The sequence below is a fragment of the Acanthochromis polyacanthus genome, chromosome 5, assembly GCF_021347895.1.
Source record: "Acanthochromis polyacanthus isolate Apoly-LR-REF ecotype Palm Island chromosome 5, KAUST_Apoly_ChrSc, whole genome shotgun sequence".
NCBI lineage: Eukaryota > Metazoa > Chordata > Actinopteri > Pomacentridae > Acanthochromis > Acanthochromis polyacanthus.
In genome coordinates, this window is record NC_067117.1 from 656,869 (window position 1) to 675,241 (window position 18,373).

Consider the following 18,373-nt stretch of genomic DNA (forward strand, 5'->3'; position numbering starts at 1 on the left):
ACAAACTTCTCACCGTCGTCATGGCAACCAGCTGCAGCGTGCTCCGTGACGACACAAACAGTTGTAATGGAGTCATACAGAGACTTTATTAACAGAATCATCAAACAGGTGCATCATGTTGCCATGGTTACAGTACAGGCCAACATGGACTGAGTGTTTCCTGATAAAGACCAGGAGATGTTTGTGACAGTTTTAATATTCTCACTGGTTCTATCAAGAGTTTAGCTCTGGTTTACACTTGTTTAATTGGGTTTACACAGGTTTACTTCAGGTTTAGTTCAGGTTTATTTTAGGTTTACTTCAGGTTTAGTTCAGGTTTAGTTCAAATTTATTTCAGGTTTATTTCAGGTTTATTTCAGGTTCAGCTGTCGTTTTTCCTGCTGCAGTGTTGAGGTATCTGGCGGTGAACGCTGCAGCAGAAACCACTGCAGGGTTCAGTGAACGCACCGCCGCTGTTCTGATGATGTCATCGTGTCATTGGACGGTCACGCCCCCTCAGAGGGGGTGGAGCCTGAGTTATGGCACAGTGTCGTCATGGAGACACACCGCAGGATGCCGCTGTGTGTTTCCAGTGCTGGTCAGGTTTCACAGTGTCGTTACTAAACAGGTAAATAAGCTGCTGCATAAATAGAACAGACAGTCTCAGAACTGGTTGATACAGATGTTCTGGAGGTTCTGTCTGAAGGTTCCCTGCTGTTGGTTTCTCGTGTATTTACAGTGTTTCTATCTGAGGACGTTCTCCAGACGTTCAGACGCTGCTGGTGCTGTTGCTGCTGCCCTCCATGCTGGCTGACACCATCTCCCTGAGGCCTTTGCTGAAGTGAAGATTGGCTCCGATCACGATGAAGCCCTGAAGGTGAACACATGAGCATCACATGGTACCGAGGAGGCCAATCAGGAGACACCATCATCAGGTACAGTCATAAGTTTAAACCCCCTATAAGTCCATGTTTACCATCAGTCTGAGTCTCCAACGGCTCCTAGAACTTTGAATTTAAGATGGAATCACTGAAACATGAATTTTTGTCACAGAAAATCCTGTTTTTTGGTTCTTTTAGATTTATTAAAGGTCTTCTGGAAATATAACAAAGTCTGTTGTCGGCTGCAATCGCATTGCCCCCTGCTGGTAGAACATCATGAGCGCTCCAGATTGCCAAAGACTAAGGGTTGGTGGGGTTTGGTGTGGATCGTTTGAATGATTGCTTAGTGAATGGTTTTTTCATGGATGATTGTGTATTTCACTGGGGAAAAAGTAAACTTACCTGTGCTTTTCTATGTAAGTGGGTAACATGTGGTTTTGGATAACTTCTGGTTTATTTGCCTGTGGGGTACTAATGTTTTTACATTTAAGCTGCTCTGCATTTGGCAAAGTTTTCTATTTGTTTGGATAGGGCTGCTGTGGGCTTATTGCTCGGCTTTCAAATTGTTTCTATTTTTAATGTTTGTATATGGAATATTTCTGATCTTATAGTTAAATGTGATTTGAATTTTAATATTTTTGTATACTGGTATTTCTTTTCTATTCTAAGGTTTTTCACCTGCTGCATATCAAATCAAATCAACTTTATTTATATGGCACTTTTCATACAAAACAGGAACACAAAGTGCCTCACAGAGGATAAAAACAAGAACACCACAATATAAAACACTATGAAAAACCCGAAACCTCCCACCCCCCACAAATATACACACAGATACACAATCACATGTACATTCACACACATACGTAGACATACGAACAGACATGCAGACCCACACACACAAACATACCAACATACACACACCAACATACACCATCTGTCAGTAAGAGGTATAGAGGAGACATGGCTGGGCACCGAAATCCAAAGTGAGGAAGAAACCACCTTTGGGGGCCACACACACCGAGTGGAGTCATGGACCATGACTGCAGGGGCGCCGACACAAGGACCACCCCAGCCCAGGCAGACAAGAGGCTCCACATGAAGGTGTGAAGCTCTCCAACCACCCGGGCCAGGGCCATCCATGGACCAGCACCCCCATCAGTGGACCAGAATCAACTCCAGGTGTGGTAGGCCCCCAGGAGGAAACACTGGAGAAACGAGGGACTAAAATAGTAAAACAAATAAATAAATAAATAAATAAATAAATAAAAGGTATGGAAGCTAAAACTGAGGATAAAAGAATAGAATGTATAAAGTAAAAATTTATATATAAAATAGTATAAAAAATGTAAGAATAGAGGTCAGCTTAAGAAATTATAAAGAGTTAAAATGAGTCAGTTAAAAGCCTGATTAAAAAGATGGGTCTTGAGCCTCTTTTTAAAAACACCAACATTCTCTGCGGCCCTGAGGTTCTCTGGGAGGGTGTTCCACAATCAGGGGCCATAATAACTGAATGCCGCCTCCCCGTGTGTTCTAGTTCTAACTTGTGGTATCGTTAAAAAGCCAGCACCAGAGGACCTCAGGGTCCGCGAGGGTTGATAAAATAAAAGTAGTGCAGACAAATAAGAAGGCCCAAGACCGTTAAGACACTTATAAACTAATAAAAGAACCTTAAAATGGATCCTGAAGCGCACGGGGAGCCAATGCAGCGATTTTAAAATAGGTGTAATATGCTCCCGCCCTCTGGTCCTCAACAGCACTCGTGCGGCTGAATTTTGTAATAATTGCATACTACTTCATCTGTTGCTACTCCTACATCTACTGCATCACTGGTGTTTATTGCTGTTGAGACTGAAGCTATTCTGCAACTTGGAAAAAAAAGTCAAATAAACGGACCAAAAGGATCCAAAGGACTTTGCTGAGTGGAATCTTGCTTATTCACAAACTTCAGATGCAACGGCTTCCTTTCAAGTGTGGGAAATTGTGCAGCTAAAAGTGAATGCACTTGACAAAGTCTACTGGACTTGAAAAACATTAACTTAAAAGATCAGTTCTGGTGTTGTGTTTATCATATTTCCTTAGCTTCATGACCTCTGAACTTCTCCTGACTGATTCCAGTCGACTACAGCTGCTGACTCCTCTGATCCAGTTTAAATAGAACCATTAGATTCACTCATTAGACTCAAACTCTACAGGGGGAAAGTCTGAGGAGCTCAGCAAAGATCTGAAGAAGAAAATTATTGACTTGAACTCAACGATTGTCCAAAGTGACTAAAAACGTGTCTAAAATTATTAAAAACCTGACCAAAACAATTAAAGTCGACTCAACAGTAGTTCAAAGTTACTCAAAACTACTAAAAGGTGACTGAAAACATTTTGATAATGATTCCAAAATGGATCAAATTGACACTATAATTGACCAAATTGGCTCAAAAATTAAGGTAATTGAAATTGACCCCAAAACTGCTGCTGGATTACCTCACCAACCGGCCACAGTTTGTGAGGGCAGGAGACTGTTTGTCCGACACTGTGGTCTGCAGTACGGGGGCCCACAGGGGACTGTCCTTGCCCCCTTTCTTTTCATCCTCTACACTGCACACTTCTCCCATCACACCACAAACTGCCACCTTCAGAAGTTCTCTGACGACTCTGCCATCGTCGGCCTCATCACAGACGGAGATGAGGAGGAGTACAGAGAACTTAACCGGGACTTTGTGGACTGGTTCCTGCTGAACAGCCTCCAGATCAATGCGGTGAAAACCAAGGAACCGGTGGTGGACTTTAGCAGGAACAGACACACTTCTCCTACACCAGTGAACATCCAGGGAACGGACATTGAGATTGTGGACTCCTACAGGTACCTGGGTGTTCACTTAAACAAGAACCTGGACTGGACTACTAACACCAGCGCACTTTACAAGAAAGGTCAGAGCAGACTCCACCTGCTCAGAAAACTGAGGTCCTTCGGGGTGCAGGGAGCACTTCTGAAGACCTTTTATGACTCTGTGGTGGCATCAGCCATCATGTATGGAGTGGTCTGCTGGAGCAGCAGCATCACGGCTGCAGACAGGAGGAGACTAAACAAACTGGTAAAGAAAGCCAGTTCTGTCCTGGGCTGAACCCTTGATCCTGTGGAGGTGGTGGGAGACAGGAGGATGATGACAAAGCTGTTGTCTATCATGGAGGACACCTCCCACCCCCCTGCAGGAAACAGTAAGATCACTGGTGTGACAGCCACAGGACTTGGAGTTAGTATGTTTGTTTTCCTGTCCTGTCTCTGCTTTCTGTTTTAGATCCTGGCCTCCCTGCCCCTCCCTCCTCTCACCTCTGCTGTTCAGCAGAGCAGCAGATCCTTCTGCCTGCCCCTCCCTTTCATTATTCAAGATTGGCTTCACCTGCTGGGGGCCTTTAAAAGCAGGTTGAATCCAAGATGGGTTTTTTTTCTCCCCTCCCGGATGGCAGGTGCCTGCCAGGCACTCTTCTTGATTTTGGTTTGGATTTGATTATGTTGGGTTTAGCTTGGGTTATTTCTTGGTTGAGTTCTTTAATAAATTAATTTTATTGTTTAAAAGTTGTCACTGTGTCGACCTCCTTCTTTTTGTTATGCTCTACAACGAGCTGGGCATAACACTGGGCAGCTCCTTCAGTGACAGACTGCTTCACCCTCAGTGTCTAAAGCAGAGATACTGCAGCTCCTTCCTTCCTGCTGCAGTCACACTTTACAATCAAGCTCCCAGTAGTTTCTGTTCACCCATTTACAAACTGTGCAATAAAAATGTAGATACTGATGCTGTGCAATTTCAAGAAGTCTTGCTGTAAATACTTCTTCTTTTCTTTTGTTCTTCTGAAGAAAATATTCTTATTTATATACATATGCGCTGTGTGCTTTGTGTGCTGCAATCTCTCTTTTATTCAATGTCCTATCTGCTGCTGTACATTGTAAATTTCTCCACTGTGGGATTAATAAAGATTTAATCTATCTATCTAACAACCTAAGATGACTGGAAATATGTCTGAAATATTCAAAAGTTGCTGAGATGATACAAAATGGGCCAAATTGACTGAAATGTTGACTAAAATGAACAAAAATTGCCTCAATCGACCTAAAATAGTCCAAACTAACTGATGGAGATGTCTGCATGGACTCATAAATTCACTCAACAATTGTCCAAATTGAATAAAATGTGTATAATTAAAAAAAAAAAACTTGCCCAAACTGACACAAAAACAATTAAAGTTGCCTCAGAATTTGTCCAAATTTATGCAAAACTATTTTTAAAACGACAGACATCTAGAATGGCTGAAAAACTGAAAACACTGATGCTTAAATTTTCCAGATTGACTCCAGAATTGTCCAAGGTGACTGGAACTACGTAACCTTGCCAGCAAGTTGATTTCTCGCGATATTTGTGAGTTCACAAATCTCTCAAGAAACCATCTTGCTCCGCTCCTGCATTCACTGTTCGGACAGAGCCAAGTTGGCACGGGCCAATCACGCAGCAGTATTGGTGTGTGGGGCGGGATATCCGGGTGTGAAGACGACACCAAGCGCCAGTAGATCAAAACAAACACGGCAACGGAGGACAGCGATCGTGTAGATGCTGCTATTAAGTCAGTTTTAGCTGAATCTCCTATCGCTTCTTTGAAGGAAGAACAACGAGAGGCGCTTTGCGCATTTCTGGATGGTAAAGATGTTTGTGCTTTTTTACCTACGGGTTTTGGTCAGAGTTTAATCTACCAATTGGCTCCGCTCGTTGTGAAGATCCCGCGATTGGCTAAAAACAAACGTGTCAGAGGCGGGACATACTGTTGCATTGTCCAATCCGTGCCTCTTTCCTCCAAACGGATTTACATGGAGCGGTCCCAGATTGATATTGTGGAGTACTATCAAGTACTACACAATTATTAATCTGGCTATTGCCAGGTTAGGAACTACGTCTGAAATGACTCAGCAGAAAGTCACCTGAAGCTGTTGGAAAGTAGCTTCAGATCCAGAATCATCTTCATGGTCCAGGTGTGTTACTGCCACCATCAGGAAGAAACTAAAACTACCACCTGCTGCTGAGAGACCATTGGTCAGGATGGTCAAGAGTCAACCAGGGGCCATCAAAAAGCAGGTCTGAATGGACGAGAAGCTGCTGGAACACAGCTGTCAGTGTCCACAGGGTTCTAGAGGATCCATGAAGAAGGACGTTCCTCCTCTAGAAGCAGAACCTTAAAGCTCCACTCATCACATGGACCAAGAAAAGGTTCTGGAGGAAAGTTCTGAGGTCAGATGGAACAAAACCTGAAGGTGAGGCCTTTAACCCCAAGAACACCAAAGCTACCATCAAGCATGGAGGTGACAGCATCATGCTTCTGGACTGGTTTCAGACTGGATGTTGGTCTAGTTCTGGACTTTCCTGGGTGGAACTTTGACTTTTTTATGAGTACTTTAGGTGTGGTTTTGGACTTTCTTATGACTGGTTTCTGACTGTATCCTGACTGGTTGTGAACATTTTTGGACTGGTTCAGGTTTGATTTTGGTCCTGTTTCTAGACCTTTTAAGGACTGGTTTCAGACTGTCTTGGTGGGTCTTTTTTTAACCAAAGAACACCAAACCTACCACCAAGCATGGAGGCGGTAGTATCATGCTCTGTGTTTCACTGATACCATCAGAGTAGATCCAGAGCTCTTGGAGTTGTTAGAACTGATCAACAGGACCTTTATCAGAGGATGGAACTCCACCAACAGAAACAGGTTCATGTTCGACTCACGTTGTGATATTCAACCACCTCCTCAACGAAGTCCATCCCATCAGCCAGAGGGATCCGGACGCCTCTCTTAGTCCAGTCTGAACACACACACACACACACACACACACACACACACACACACACACACACACACACACACACACACACACACACACACACACACACACACACACACACGGTCAGCTCACAGCTTGTTTCTGTGTTTTCAGGTTTCCAGTGAATCAGATTCTTACTGTTGAGCAGAGGAACCACTGACATCTGGAGCATCGTCTTCAGAGGAGCCTGGAGGGGAATCAGCTGCAGACAGACAGACAGACAGGTTATTAACAGACAGACAGGTAGGTAGACAGGTTATTAACAGACAGACAGGTAGACAGGTTATTAACAGACAGACAGACAGGTAGACAGGTTATTAACAGACAGACAGGTAGACAGGTTATTAACAGACAGACAGACAGACAGGTTATTAACAGACAGACAGGTAGACAGGTTATTAACAGACAGACAGGTAGACAGGTTATTAACAGACAGACAGGTAGACAGGTTATTAACAGACAGACAGACAGACAGGTTATTAACAGACAGACAGACAGACAGGTTATTAACAGACAGACAGACAGACAGGTTATTAACAGACAGACAGGTAGACAGGTTATTAACAGACAGACAGACAGGTAGACAGGTTATTAACAGACAGACAGACAGACAGGTTATTAACAGACAGACAGGTAGACAGGTTATTAACAGACAGACAGGTAGACAGGTTATTAACAGACAGACAGACAGGTAGACAGGTTATTAACAGACAGACAGACAGACAGGTTATTAACAGACAGACAGACAGACAGGTTATTAACAGACAGACAGACAGGTAGACAGGTTATTAACAGACAGACAGGTAGACAGGTTATTAACAGACAGACAGACAGACAGACAGACAGACAGACAGGTTATTAACAGACAGACAGACAGACAGGTTATTAACAGACAGACAGACAGACAGACAGACAGGTTATTAACAGACAGACAGGTAGACAGGTTATTAACAGACAGACAGACAGACAGACAGACAGGTTATTAACAGACAGACAGACAGACAGACAGACAGACAGACAGGTTATTAACAGACAGACAGACAGGTTATTAACAGACAGACAGACAGACAGGTAGACAGGTTATTAACAGACAGACAGACAGACAGGTTATTAACAGACAGACAGACAGGTTATTAACAAACAGACAGACAGACAGACAGACAGGTTATTAACAGACAGACAGACAGACAGGTTATTAACAGACAGACAGACAGGTTATTAACAGACAGACAGACAGACAGACAGACAGGTTATTAACAGACAGACAGACAGACAGACAGGTAGACAGGTTATTAACAGACAGACAGACAGACAGGTAGACAGGTTATTAACAAACAGACAGACAGACAGACAGGTAGACAGGTTATTAACAAACAGACAGACAGACAGACAGGTAGACAGGTTATTAACAGACAGACAGACAGGTAGACAGGTTATTAACAGACAGACAGACAGACAGGTTATTAACAAACAGACAGACAGACAGACAGGTTATTAACAGACAGACAGACAGGTTATTAACAAACAGACAGACAGACAGGTAGACAGGTTATTAACAGACAGACAGACAGACAGGTTATTAACAGACAGACAGACAGGTTATTAACAGACAGACAGACAGACAGACAGACAGGTTATTAACAGACAGACAGACAGACAGACAGGTAGACAGGTTATTAACAGACAGACAGACAGACAGGTAGACAGGTTATTAACAAACAGACAGACAGACAGACAGGTAGACAGGTTATTAACAGACAGACAGACAGGTAGACAGGTTATTAACAGACAGACAGACAGACAGGTTATTAACAAACAGACAGACAGACAGACAGGTTATTAACAGACAGACAGACAGACAGGTAGACAGGTTATTAACAGACAGACAGACAGACAGGTAGACAGGTTATTAACAGACAGACAGACAGACAGGTAGACAGGTTATTAACAAACAGACAGACAGACAGACAGGTAGACAGGTTATTAACAGACAGACAGACAGACAGGTTATTAACAGACAGACAGACAGGTAGACAGGTTATTAACAGACAGACAGACAGACAGGTTATTAACAAACAGACAGACAGACAGACAGGTTATTAACAAACAGACAGACAGACAGACAGACAGGTTATTAACAGACAGACAGACAGACAGGTTATTAACAAACAGACAGACAGACAGACAGACAGGTTGTAACAAGCAGACAGAGGGAAACTTACAGCCAGAGACTCCAGAGCCGACTGGTTGGAGAAAATTTTAAATCTGGAAGAAGAAACAGTTTCTGAATTCTGTGATCAGAACCAGGACCCGGGTCAGAACCAGGTTTATGGTCAGAGGGAAGGTGTGATGGAGGCGTTCGGGTGTGATGGAGGCGTTCGGGTGTGATGGAGGCGTTCGGGTGTGATGGAGGCGTTCGGGTGTGATGGAGGCGTTCGGGTGTGATGGAGATGTTTGGGTGTGATGGAGGCGTTCGGGTGTGATGGAGGCGTTCGGGTGTGATGGAGGCGTTCGGGTGTGATGGAGATGTTTGGGTGTGATGGAGGCGTTCGGGTGTGATGGAGATGTTTGGGTGTGATGGAGGCGTTCGGGTGTGATGGAGGCGTTCGGGTGTGATGGAGATGTTTGGGTGTGATGGAGGCGTTCGGGTGTGATGGAGGCGTTCGGGTGTGATGGAGGCGTTCGGGTGTGATGGAGGCGTTTGGGTGTGATGGAGGTGTTCGGGTGTTTACTTGCGCAGGTCGGCGTGGAGACACAGGCGTTTTTCTCTCATGGACACTTTGGCATTGAACTTCGTCTCCTGCAGGACACAAACAGTTGTTGTGTGTCTGCATTGTTGTTGTGTTATTGTGTTGTTGTGTTCTAGTTATTGTTGTTGTTGTTGTGTACCATCGTCATGCTGCTCATCTGGACCGGCGGTTGCCCCGGAGGCAGCACCATCACCTTGACGTTGGCCGTCATGGCGACCGTTGCCCCGGATGTCTTGATGGTGGTCTTTGGAGGTGAGTTGACGGCGATCTGCAGAGACATGGGAGCGTCCACCAGAGCCGGGTTCTAGCAGGACATAGCAGGAGAACACAGCAGGAGAACATCAGGACCAGACAGAACCCAGCCAGAAGAAGCCTTTAAGGAGATCCATGTTCTACTGTGATCTCCGGTTCCTCACCAGCATCATCATGGCTCCAAAGTAGGTGGTCCTCAGCAGCATCTCCAGATCTTTGGGCATCTGAAGTACAAGAAACAGCAGGAACCAGTTCAGCCCATCGGTTACAACTAGTTCATACTGGTTTTAATAGATCTGTTCTGGTTTTAATGGGTCTGTTCTGGTTTTAATGGATCTATACTGGTTTTAATGGATCTGTTCTGGTTTTAATGGGTCTATACTGGTTTTAATGGATCTATACTGGTTTAAATGGGTCTACACTGGTTTGAATGGGTCTATACTGGTTTTAATGGATCTATACTGGTTTTAATGGATCTATACTGGTTTTAATGGGTGTGTATTGGTTTGTTTTGGTCTTTACTGGTTTGTTTCGGTCTGTACTGGTTTGTTTGGTCTTTACTGGTTTGTTTTGATCTTTACTGTTTGTTTTGATCTGTACTGCTTTGTTCTATGCTGACGTTCTCTATGCTGAGGTTCTCTTTGGGAGTGACCAGGATGGATAGGATCAGGAATGAGTACATCAGAGGGACAGCACATGTTAGAGGCTTTGGAGATAAAGTCAGAGAGGCCAGACTGAGATGGTTCGGACATGTCCAGAGGAGAGAGAGTGAATATATTGGTAGAAGGATGCTGAGTTTCCCACTGCCAGGCAGGAGGCCTAGAGGAAGACCAAAGAGGAGGTTTATGGATGTGGTTAAAGAGGACATGAAGGTAGTTGGTGTGAGAGAAGAAGATGCAGCAGACAGGGTTAGATGGAGGCAATTGATTCACTGTGGCGACCCCTGAAGGGAAAAGCTGAAAGGAAAAGAAGAAGAAGAAGACTGCTTTGATTTGGTCTGTACTGGTTTCGGTGGTGCCGGCTGACCTTCTCGTTGACGATGTCCAGTTGGAAGATCCCGGCGGTGTAGTAGGAGAACATTCCGCTGTCGAAGAAGAACTCGGACAGCGCCAGGTAGACCATGCGGTCGTACTCCTGGATCAACGGCTCCACAGCATAGTTCACCAGAGAGACGTTCTGCTGCGACAGGTCGAAGAACATCCCCTGCAGACACAACAGACCCGCTTCAGACGAGTCCACGTCTCACCAGAACAGATCGCCTTGTCACCCCATCTCACCCTGAAGTTCATGTCCAGGCTCCTGGACGTCACCACCGGGTCGTCGATCAGAGAATAATCGATCCCGATATACTGATCCACCTCCGTCCTCACAGGGATCGTCTCCAGCAGAGAGTTCACATGGACCAGAGCAGCATGGTTCAGAGCTGGGCAGATCTGAGAGACAGACAGGTAGAGAGACAGACAGAAAAGTCATAGAGAGAGAGACAGACAGGTAGAGAGAGAGACAAGTCAGAGAGGGAGACGGGTAGAGAGACAGGCAAGTCATAGAGACAGACAGACAGGTAGAGAGACAGACAGGTAGAGATAGAGACAGACAGGTAGAGAGAGACAGGTGTGTTACCTGTTGGTTGAGCAGGAAGCGCATTCCCGTCGTCAGAACTCGTCCCAGGAAGTCATAAACTCTCCTGAAAGACAGAGAAGCTCCTGATTGGCCGACACTGGGTCATGTGACAGAAACTCTAGCAGGTGAACTTTATTTAAACAGACAGAATGTCTTCATCTCTCCAGGAGAACCTTCTCCGTTCACATGGAACTCATGGTGTTCCTCATTGTTGGTTCTCTGCTGTTCTCCTGTAGCCTAGTCACGCTACACCCATGTTCTGAAGGCACAAGGGTCTAGGGAAGCTCGACAGGGAGGGAGGCGGGCTAAAAGGTTGTCTATCAAATCACTCTGCAGCAATTGGGTAGGTATACAACCAATCAACGCAACGAATAGGCTGACGTAGTTCCTAGAGCACCGGCGGATTGTGGCTAAGTCCCATTAGCTTCCCAACCAGCGGAGCCAACTGGTATATTAAGGATTTGCCATATCCCGTCGGCATAAGTCCAAATACGTCTTTCTTCTCAATGAAACACTTCAGTGCCGTCCTTTGTTTATCTTTCAAGTTGAATTTTAGCTTCAAATCTTTAAGGGCTGTGGCCAAAGCCGAGTCAAAAGATAACTGTTTATTGTTTCCGGTTGTTTCTGTCAGAATCGTCACGCCTCTGTCGTCACTTAGTTACGCCCGCCTTCTGACTCTACACTTCATGGTGATTGGTCCGGCCAGTTTTAGGAGAATCCAACCTCGAGCCTTATGGAGGGTAACTAGACCCACCCTGGCAGGGAATTAAATTCGTTGCCGTGGGTTGTCTAGCGCGGCTAGGCTAGTTCTCCTGCTGAGGTGAACTACATCATGTGTGGAACCACTATGAATCATCAGATGTTTTGCTCTGATTTTAAAGTATCAAGAACCAGTAGGAACCACCAGGAACCACCAGGAACCATAATCAGGAACCACCAAGAACCATGAGGAACCAGCAAAAACCAGCAGGAATCAGCAGGAACCACCAGGAACCAGCAGGAACCATGAGGAACCAGCAGGGACTGTTCGTTTTACCCCAGAGTTCCGCTGAACTTGGCCCTCATCTTGGCGATGCTGGCGTCACAGCTGATGTTGTTGATCTTCAGTCGTCCTTCATCGTCTCTGATCAGGTTTAGAGCTGTGTTGATGTTCACACCTTCAGCTGACGCGTTGATGTTCCCCGTGTCGTAGCTGAGACACAACAGGAACAACAAGAACAAGAACAACATTAAGAACAACAACAACAACAACAGCCGTCCTCCTCATTCTCAGATCACTAAAACCGTCCATCTTTGACCTAAACCCATCAGCAGCTCTGTCACTCTGCAAACATCTGGATCAGTCTGGAACCTGAACCAGGTTCTGGTCTGGGTTCTAATTAAGACTCAGAATGTTGATGCTTGAGGTCCAAAAGACTGAGATCCAAACCGGACTAAACATACATCCATGCAGCCCTTGAGCATATATTCTGAGTAAAATAATCTTTCTTTATCGGTTCTTTAAAGGCTCTCTGGTTCTTCGAAGCACCACCACCAGCTGAAGAACCTCTTTATTTAAGGGACGGCCCTTCAAAGTACAGAAGGTTCTTCATCTTTGGTAAGAAATGTTACTTGATGAATGGTGCTCCAGAGAACTTTAGCAAAAACAGATTTTTTAAGGATCCACGAACAGCTGTAATACAAAAGGTTCCTTGAAGAACCTATTTTTGCTGAAGTTCTTCGGAGCACCATTCATGGTATTTTCTGATGGTCCTTTAAGAGTTCTTTAAAGAACTGTTTACAGAAATGGTTCTTCACAAGAACCTTTGTTAAAATGTTCCTTGAGGAACTAAAAATGATTCTTCTATGCCATCACTGTGACGAACCGTTTGTGGTTCTAGTTAGCACCTTTTTTTCCCCGAGTGTCGCTGTTATTCAAATGTGGTACATGGTAAATACCAATTTATAAGTACAGTGTGTTGTTCTGTAGTGGAACAGTTCAGGTAGAACTTACAAGAACCAGTAGAGGATCCGTCGGTTGAACGTCAGGGAGATGGACGAGTTCTGAACATCGAACAGCAAACCGACGTTAGGGATGAAGCGCAGGTCGGCATGAGTCAGATTCAGCTCCGTGATCTTCACTCTGAAACGCAACAGAAACGCAGTATTAGTACACACAGACGGGGTCAGTACTGCAGTATTACTTCAAATATCCGGCATGTACTCAGTGATGGTGTATTGGAAGCGTCCTTCTTTGCCCTCCATGTCCGGCATGCTGATGTTACTCAGCTCCTCTTCAACAAACTTCAGAGTTTCAGATTTCACTAGAAACACAAAATACACAACATGACTGCCGGTACCACAGAAAGTACATACAGCGTAGTACTGCAACAGGAACACACAGTAAATACCACAGAAAGTACACACAGCGTAGTGCTTTAACAGGAACACAGTAAATAGTACTTCACCACCAAGATTTAGAATGTCTCTACTTCCAACCGTAGAAAAAATGCTAGAACTGTTTAGACCACTGCAGGGATTCTGTTATAGATAGAACCTAGAACCTGCCTGGAGACCGAGACAGAACCCTGATCACACGGTCCACCTCCAGAGACAGAACCTCTTTATCAGTGTGAAGAACTAGAGGTTCTTCAAGGGGAACCAACATTTTCAGGAACCTTGTTTTTCAGAAACTGCTTTTTACTCCAAACAGAACCAACATCTGCTGGAATAAGCTTTGACATTAGAGTTTGGACACGTTACTGACCATCCAGGAAGTTCTTTGGTTTTTGAAATCAGAGCTGCAGGTAGGCCTGATTTTATTCTGGATGAATCTTTTGGTTGATTAAACATCGGAAAACAATAAATAAATGGTTCCTTGAAGAACCTAAGTTTTGTTTTGCACCATTTATGGTTTCCAAAGGAACCATTTTATGGTTCTTGAGAACACATTTGGAGGGTCTCCCAAGAACTTAAACAAATGGTTCTTTAAAGAACCTATTCCTCAGAAAAATAAAGGTGCTAACTGGAACCAAACAGAGTTCTTCACAGTGGTGCCAAAAGGAACCATATATGGTTCCAGTTAGAACTTTTACTTTCTGAGGGAGTTCTGAGGTCCAGGAGTCTCCAAGATTGAGGAGAACCTCGCTGAAGAGGTTCTAATGTGGATCCATCTGTGGAGCTTCTACACAACCATCCTTTTGGTTGGAGAACCGGAGCAGATCCAGAACATCTCATCAGACCAAGACCACATCAGGACCCGGGTCATGCCGTTGTCATGGCAACTAAGCTGTGGATCAGTGGTGGAGAACTCATGGAGGATTAAATGTGGATTAAAGTTTAATTCAGGATTAGAACCTCTGGTATCAGAACATGAAGGTTCTAGCAGAATAACTCACACATGTCCAGGCCTTTGTTAGTGAAACGGATCTTGCAGCCAGCAGGTTCTGCAGTCATAATGGATGGAACCGAAGACACAAGGAGGAGAACCGACAAGAACCAGACGATCATCCTGAAACAGAACGTCCACACCTGGAACCAAGACAAGAAGTTAGAACGGATGGTTCTGGTTCTGCTTATTCCTGAGAAGAAGACGTTCCACACTGAGATCCTTCAGGGAACGTTTTCATGTTCAGCAGTTTACTGTTAAAAACTTTATTATAAAATGGAGGAATATTATAAATATACTGAGTACTACAAACATTATAGTACAGGTGAGACTTGGTATAGTGTGTGTTGTGTGTGTATAGTGTGTGTGTAGTGTGTGTGTGTGTTATTAGGTGAGTGGGTTTTGTGGACCCTGAGCTGTGACTCAGAGGTTCCTGCTGTTTTTCTGACTCTGTTTGTTTTCTGATCGATGGAACCGAAGCTTCTGTTTCTTCATGCAAACATTAGATCAGAGAAAATCTGTTTCTGACTCCAGGATCTTTTATTTCTGGGTCGTGGTTCTAAAAGGGGACGTTCCACAGACGAGCTGCTGTTTTTGAGCCTCCTGCTGAGGTTTCAGCTGAACTCGTTCCTCAGACCGACGTCCAGAAAGACAGCTGATGAACTCCAATAACCCCGTTTCACAACAGCTCCTCTGTTCTCCCACTAAACGCAGTCTGGACAGGAACGTTCTAACGCTGGAGTTTATTCAGTCACTGACGTTCTAATCAGACGTTCTAACGCTGCAGTTTATTTAGTTTTCTATTTAAATAAATAGAAACTTGTTCCACCGACTTCAACAGACGGGTTTATAAATTTTCATTCAGTCAAGAACAGCTGTGAGAGGTGGAACGTTGGTGACAATCTGGTGATAATTTAGTGATATTCTGGTAATATTCTGGTGATAATTTGGTGATGATCTGGTAATATTCTGGTGATAAGTTAGTGATATTCTGGTAATATTCTGGTGATAATTTAGTGATGATCTGGTAATATTCTGGTGATAAGTTAGTGATATTCTGGTAATATTCTGGTGATAAGTTAGTGATATTCTGGTAATATTCTGGTGATAATTTAGTGATATTCTGGTAATATTCTGGTGATAATTTAGTGATGATCTGGTAATATTCTGGTGATAAGTTAGTGATATTCTGGTAATATTCTGGTGATAATTTAGTGATATTCTGTTAATATTCTGGTGATAATTTAGTAATATTCTGGTAATAATTTGGTGATAATTTAGTGATATTCTGGTAATATTCTGGTGATAATTTAGTGATGATCTGGTAATATTCTGGTGATAATTTGGCGATAATCTGGTAATATTCTGGTGATAATTTGGCGATAATCTGGTAATATTCTGGTGATAATTTAGTAATATTCTGGTAATAATTTGGTGATAATTTAGTGATATTCTGGTAATATTCTGGTGATAATTTAGTGATGATCTGGTAATATTCTGGTGATAATTTGGTGATAATCTGGTAATATTCTGGTGATAATTTGGCGATAATCTGGTAATATTCTGGTGATAATTTAGTAATATTCTGGTAATAATTTGGTGATAATTTAGTGATGATCTGGTAATATTCTGGTGATAATTTAGTGATGATCTGGTAATATTCTGGTGATAATTTGGTGATAATCTGGTAATATTCTGGTGATAATTTGGCGATAATCTGGTAATATTCTGGTGATAATTTAGTAATATTCTGGTAATAATTTGGTGATAATTTAGTGATATTCTGGTAATATTCTGGTGATAATTTGGCGATAATCTGGTAATATTCTGGTGATAATTTAGTGATGATCTGATTGCAGAACTGATGAAACTTTCAGAGATTCACTGTGAAAGGTCAGACCTCTGTTTCCTCAAATATCACTGCAAGATGTAACATTCAGATGTGTGTTTACTGACACACACACACACCCACACACACACACTAGTCATCAGTCTGACGCTTCAAAGCCTCCCAAATATTGACACATGAAGCTCCGCCCACTCCCAGCCTATAATCTGTGTGTTTAATAACAGCTCAGTGATGACAGCCAATCAGCATGCAGCTTCCACGGTGGCCACATCTGGACAGCTGCTAGCAGCTAACCGCTAACTGCTAACCTTTAATTAGAATGAGAATGAGAAGAACTGCACCCAGAGCGCTGCCTGTCTGTAGGAAAAGGAAAAAAAGAAAGACATTTGGGATCAGGGCAGGGATAGCATGGGGTGAAAAGAAAAAAAGGTTTGTTATACCAAATGAAACCTCCAATGTTCAATTCAATTTGAGAAGGAACCTGAAAAATACAAAATCGCAACAAGCAAAGCATGACATTAGACAAGGTTAGCTGCTTGTGGAGGAGACCGACGAGACAAGAGTGCAGCAAGCAGAAACATGAAGGTGTGGGGAGAAGAACAGAGATAGAGACAGAGAGAGGAAAATGCAACCACCTCCTATGAGAGCTCAGAAGGCAGCAGGTTTGGCTCGTCGTTCTTCTTCTCAATAATCTGAAACATTTTCCACTTCAGTGTCGCTCTGAGAGGAAAGACGAGACGCAAGCAGCTGGAGGAGAGAGCTGTAGAACCAGAACCTCAGCTTTAGAACCAGAACCTCAGCTGTAGAACCAGAACCTCAGCTTTAGAACCAGAACCTCAGCTGTAGAACCAGAACCTCAGCTTTAGGACCAGAACCTCAGCTAAGAACCAGAACTACAGCTGTAGAACCAGAAGATCAGCTGTAGAACCAGAACCTCAGCTAAGAACCAGAACCTCTGTAGAACCAGACCAACTCTGTCAAACATCTCAGTAAACTCTCTTCTATTTCAGTCTCTGTAAATAAACACGTTCCACTCATTTGTAAAGAACATTTTCAGAGCTAAACTCAGGAGAACTCAGAGCTGAAAAAGAAGATCTGAGGAATAAACAGCTGAGAGTTCATATAATCAATCAATAGTGGATCAGAAACTGGTTTGATCAGAAACGAAACGACCAGGAGAATCCAAAGACTCCAAAGTGTGTCGAAGGTTAAATTCAGCCTGAAGCTGCTCAGAGTTCAACAAGATGGAAAACTACGGTCACCATGACAACGACGCAGAAAACTACAGACAGAATAAAACTCCAGACAATAAATCTACAGACAATAAAACTACAACCAATAAAACTACAGACAATAAAACTACAAGCAATAAAACTACAACCAATAAAACTACAGACAATAAACTACAGACAATAAAACTACAGACAGAATAAAACTACAGACAATAAAACTACAGACAATAAAACTACAGACAGAATAAAACTACAGACAATAAAACTACAGACAATAAAACTACAACCAATAAAACTACAGACAATAAAACTACAGACACAATAAAACTACAAGCAATAAACTACAGACAATAAAACTACAACCAATAAAACTACAGACAATAAAACTACAACCAATAAAACTACAACCAATAAAACTACAGACAATAAAACTACAACCAATAAAACTACAGACAATAAAACTACAACCAATAAAACTACAGACAATAAAACTACAAGCAATAAAACTACAGACAATAAAACTACAGACAAAACTACAAGCAATAAAACTACAGACAATAAAACTACAGACAATAAAACTACAACCAATAAA

At 43.2% G+C, this 18,373-nt stretch overlaps 1 protein-coding gene across 4 annotated transcripts in view; it reads right to left on the minus strand.

The window, feature by feature from the left end:
• Positions 1-67: 67 nt before the first annotated feature.
• The window catches only part of pltp (phospholipid transfer protein), a 19,375-nt gene continuing 1,069 nt past the window's right edge, over positions 68-18,373 (minus strand). For 2 of the 4 annotated variants that reach the window (XM_051948271.1, XM_051948272.1), the window contains exons 2-15: positions 14,711-14,843; positions 13,537-13,636; positions 13,327-13,455; positions 12,370-12,525; positions 11,334-11,397; positions 10,991-11,146; positions 10,740-10,916; positions 9,878-9,937; positions 9,601-9,765; positions 9,444-9,511; positions 8,934-8,976; positions 6,850-6,913; positions 6,617-6,693; positions 619-850 (exon numbers count right to left, since the gene is read on the minus strand). In XM_051948271.1, the coding sequence (XP_051804231.1) occupies positions 749-850; positions 6,617-6,693; positions 6,850-6,913; positions 8,934-8,976; positions 9,444-9,511; positions 9,601-9,765; positions 9,878-9,937; positions 10,740-10,916; positions 10,991-11,146; positions 11,334-11,397; positions 12,370-12,525; positions 13,327-13,455; positions 13,537-13,636; positions 14,711-14,822 (1,473 nt within the window). In that variant the 5' untranslated portion in view covers positions 14,823-14,843 and the 3' untranslated portion in view covers positions 619-748. Of the gene's footprint in view, positions 851-6,616; positions 6,694-6,849; positions 6,914-8,933; positions 8,977-9,443; positions 9,512-9,600; positions 9,766-9,877; positions 9,938-10,739; positions 10,917-10,990; positions 11,147-11,333; positions 11,398-12,369; positions 12,526-13,326; positions 13,456-13,536; positions 13,637-14,710; positions 14,844-18,373 lie in introns of all 4 variants that reach the window. The other 2 variants (XM_051948269.1, XM_051948270.1) reach the window with 1 other exon arrangement.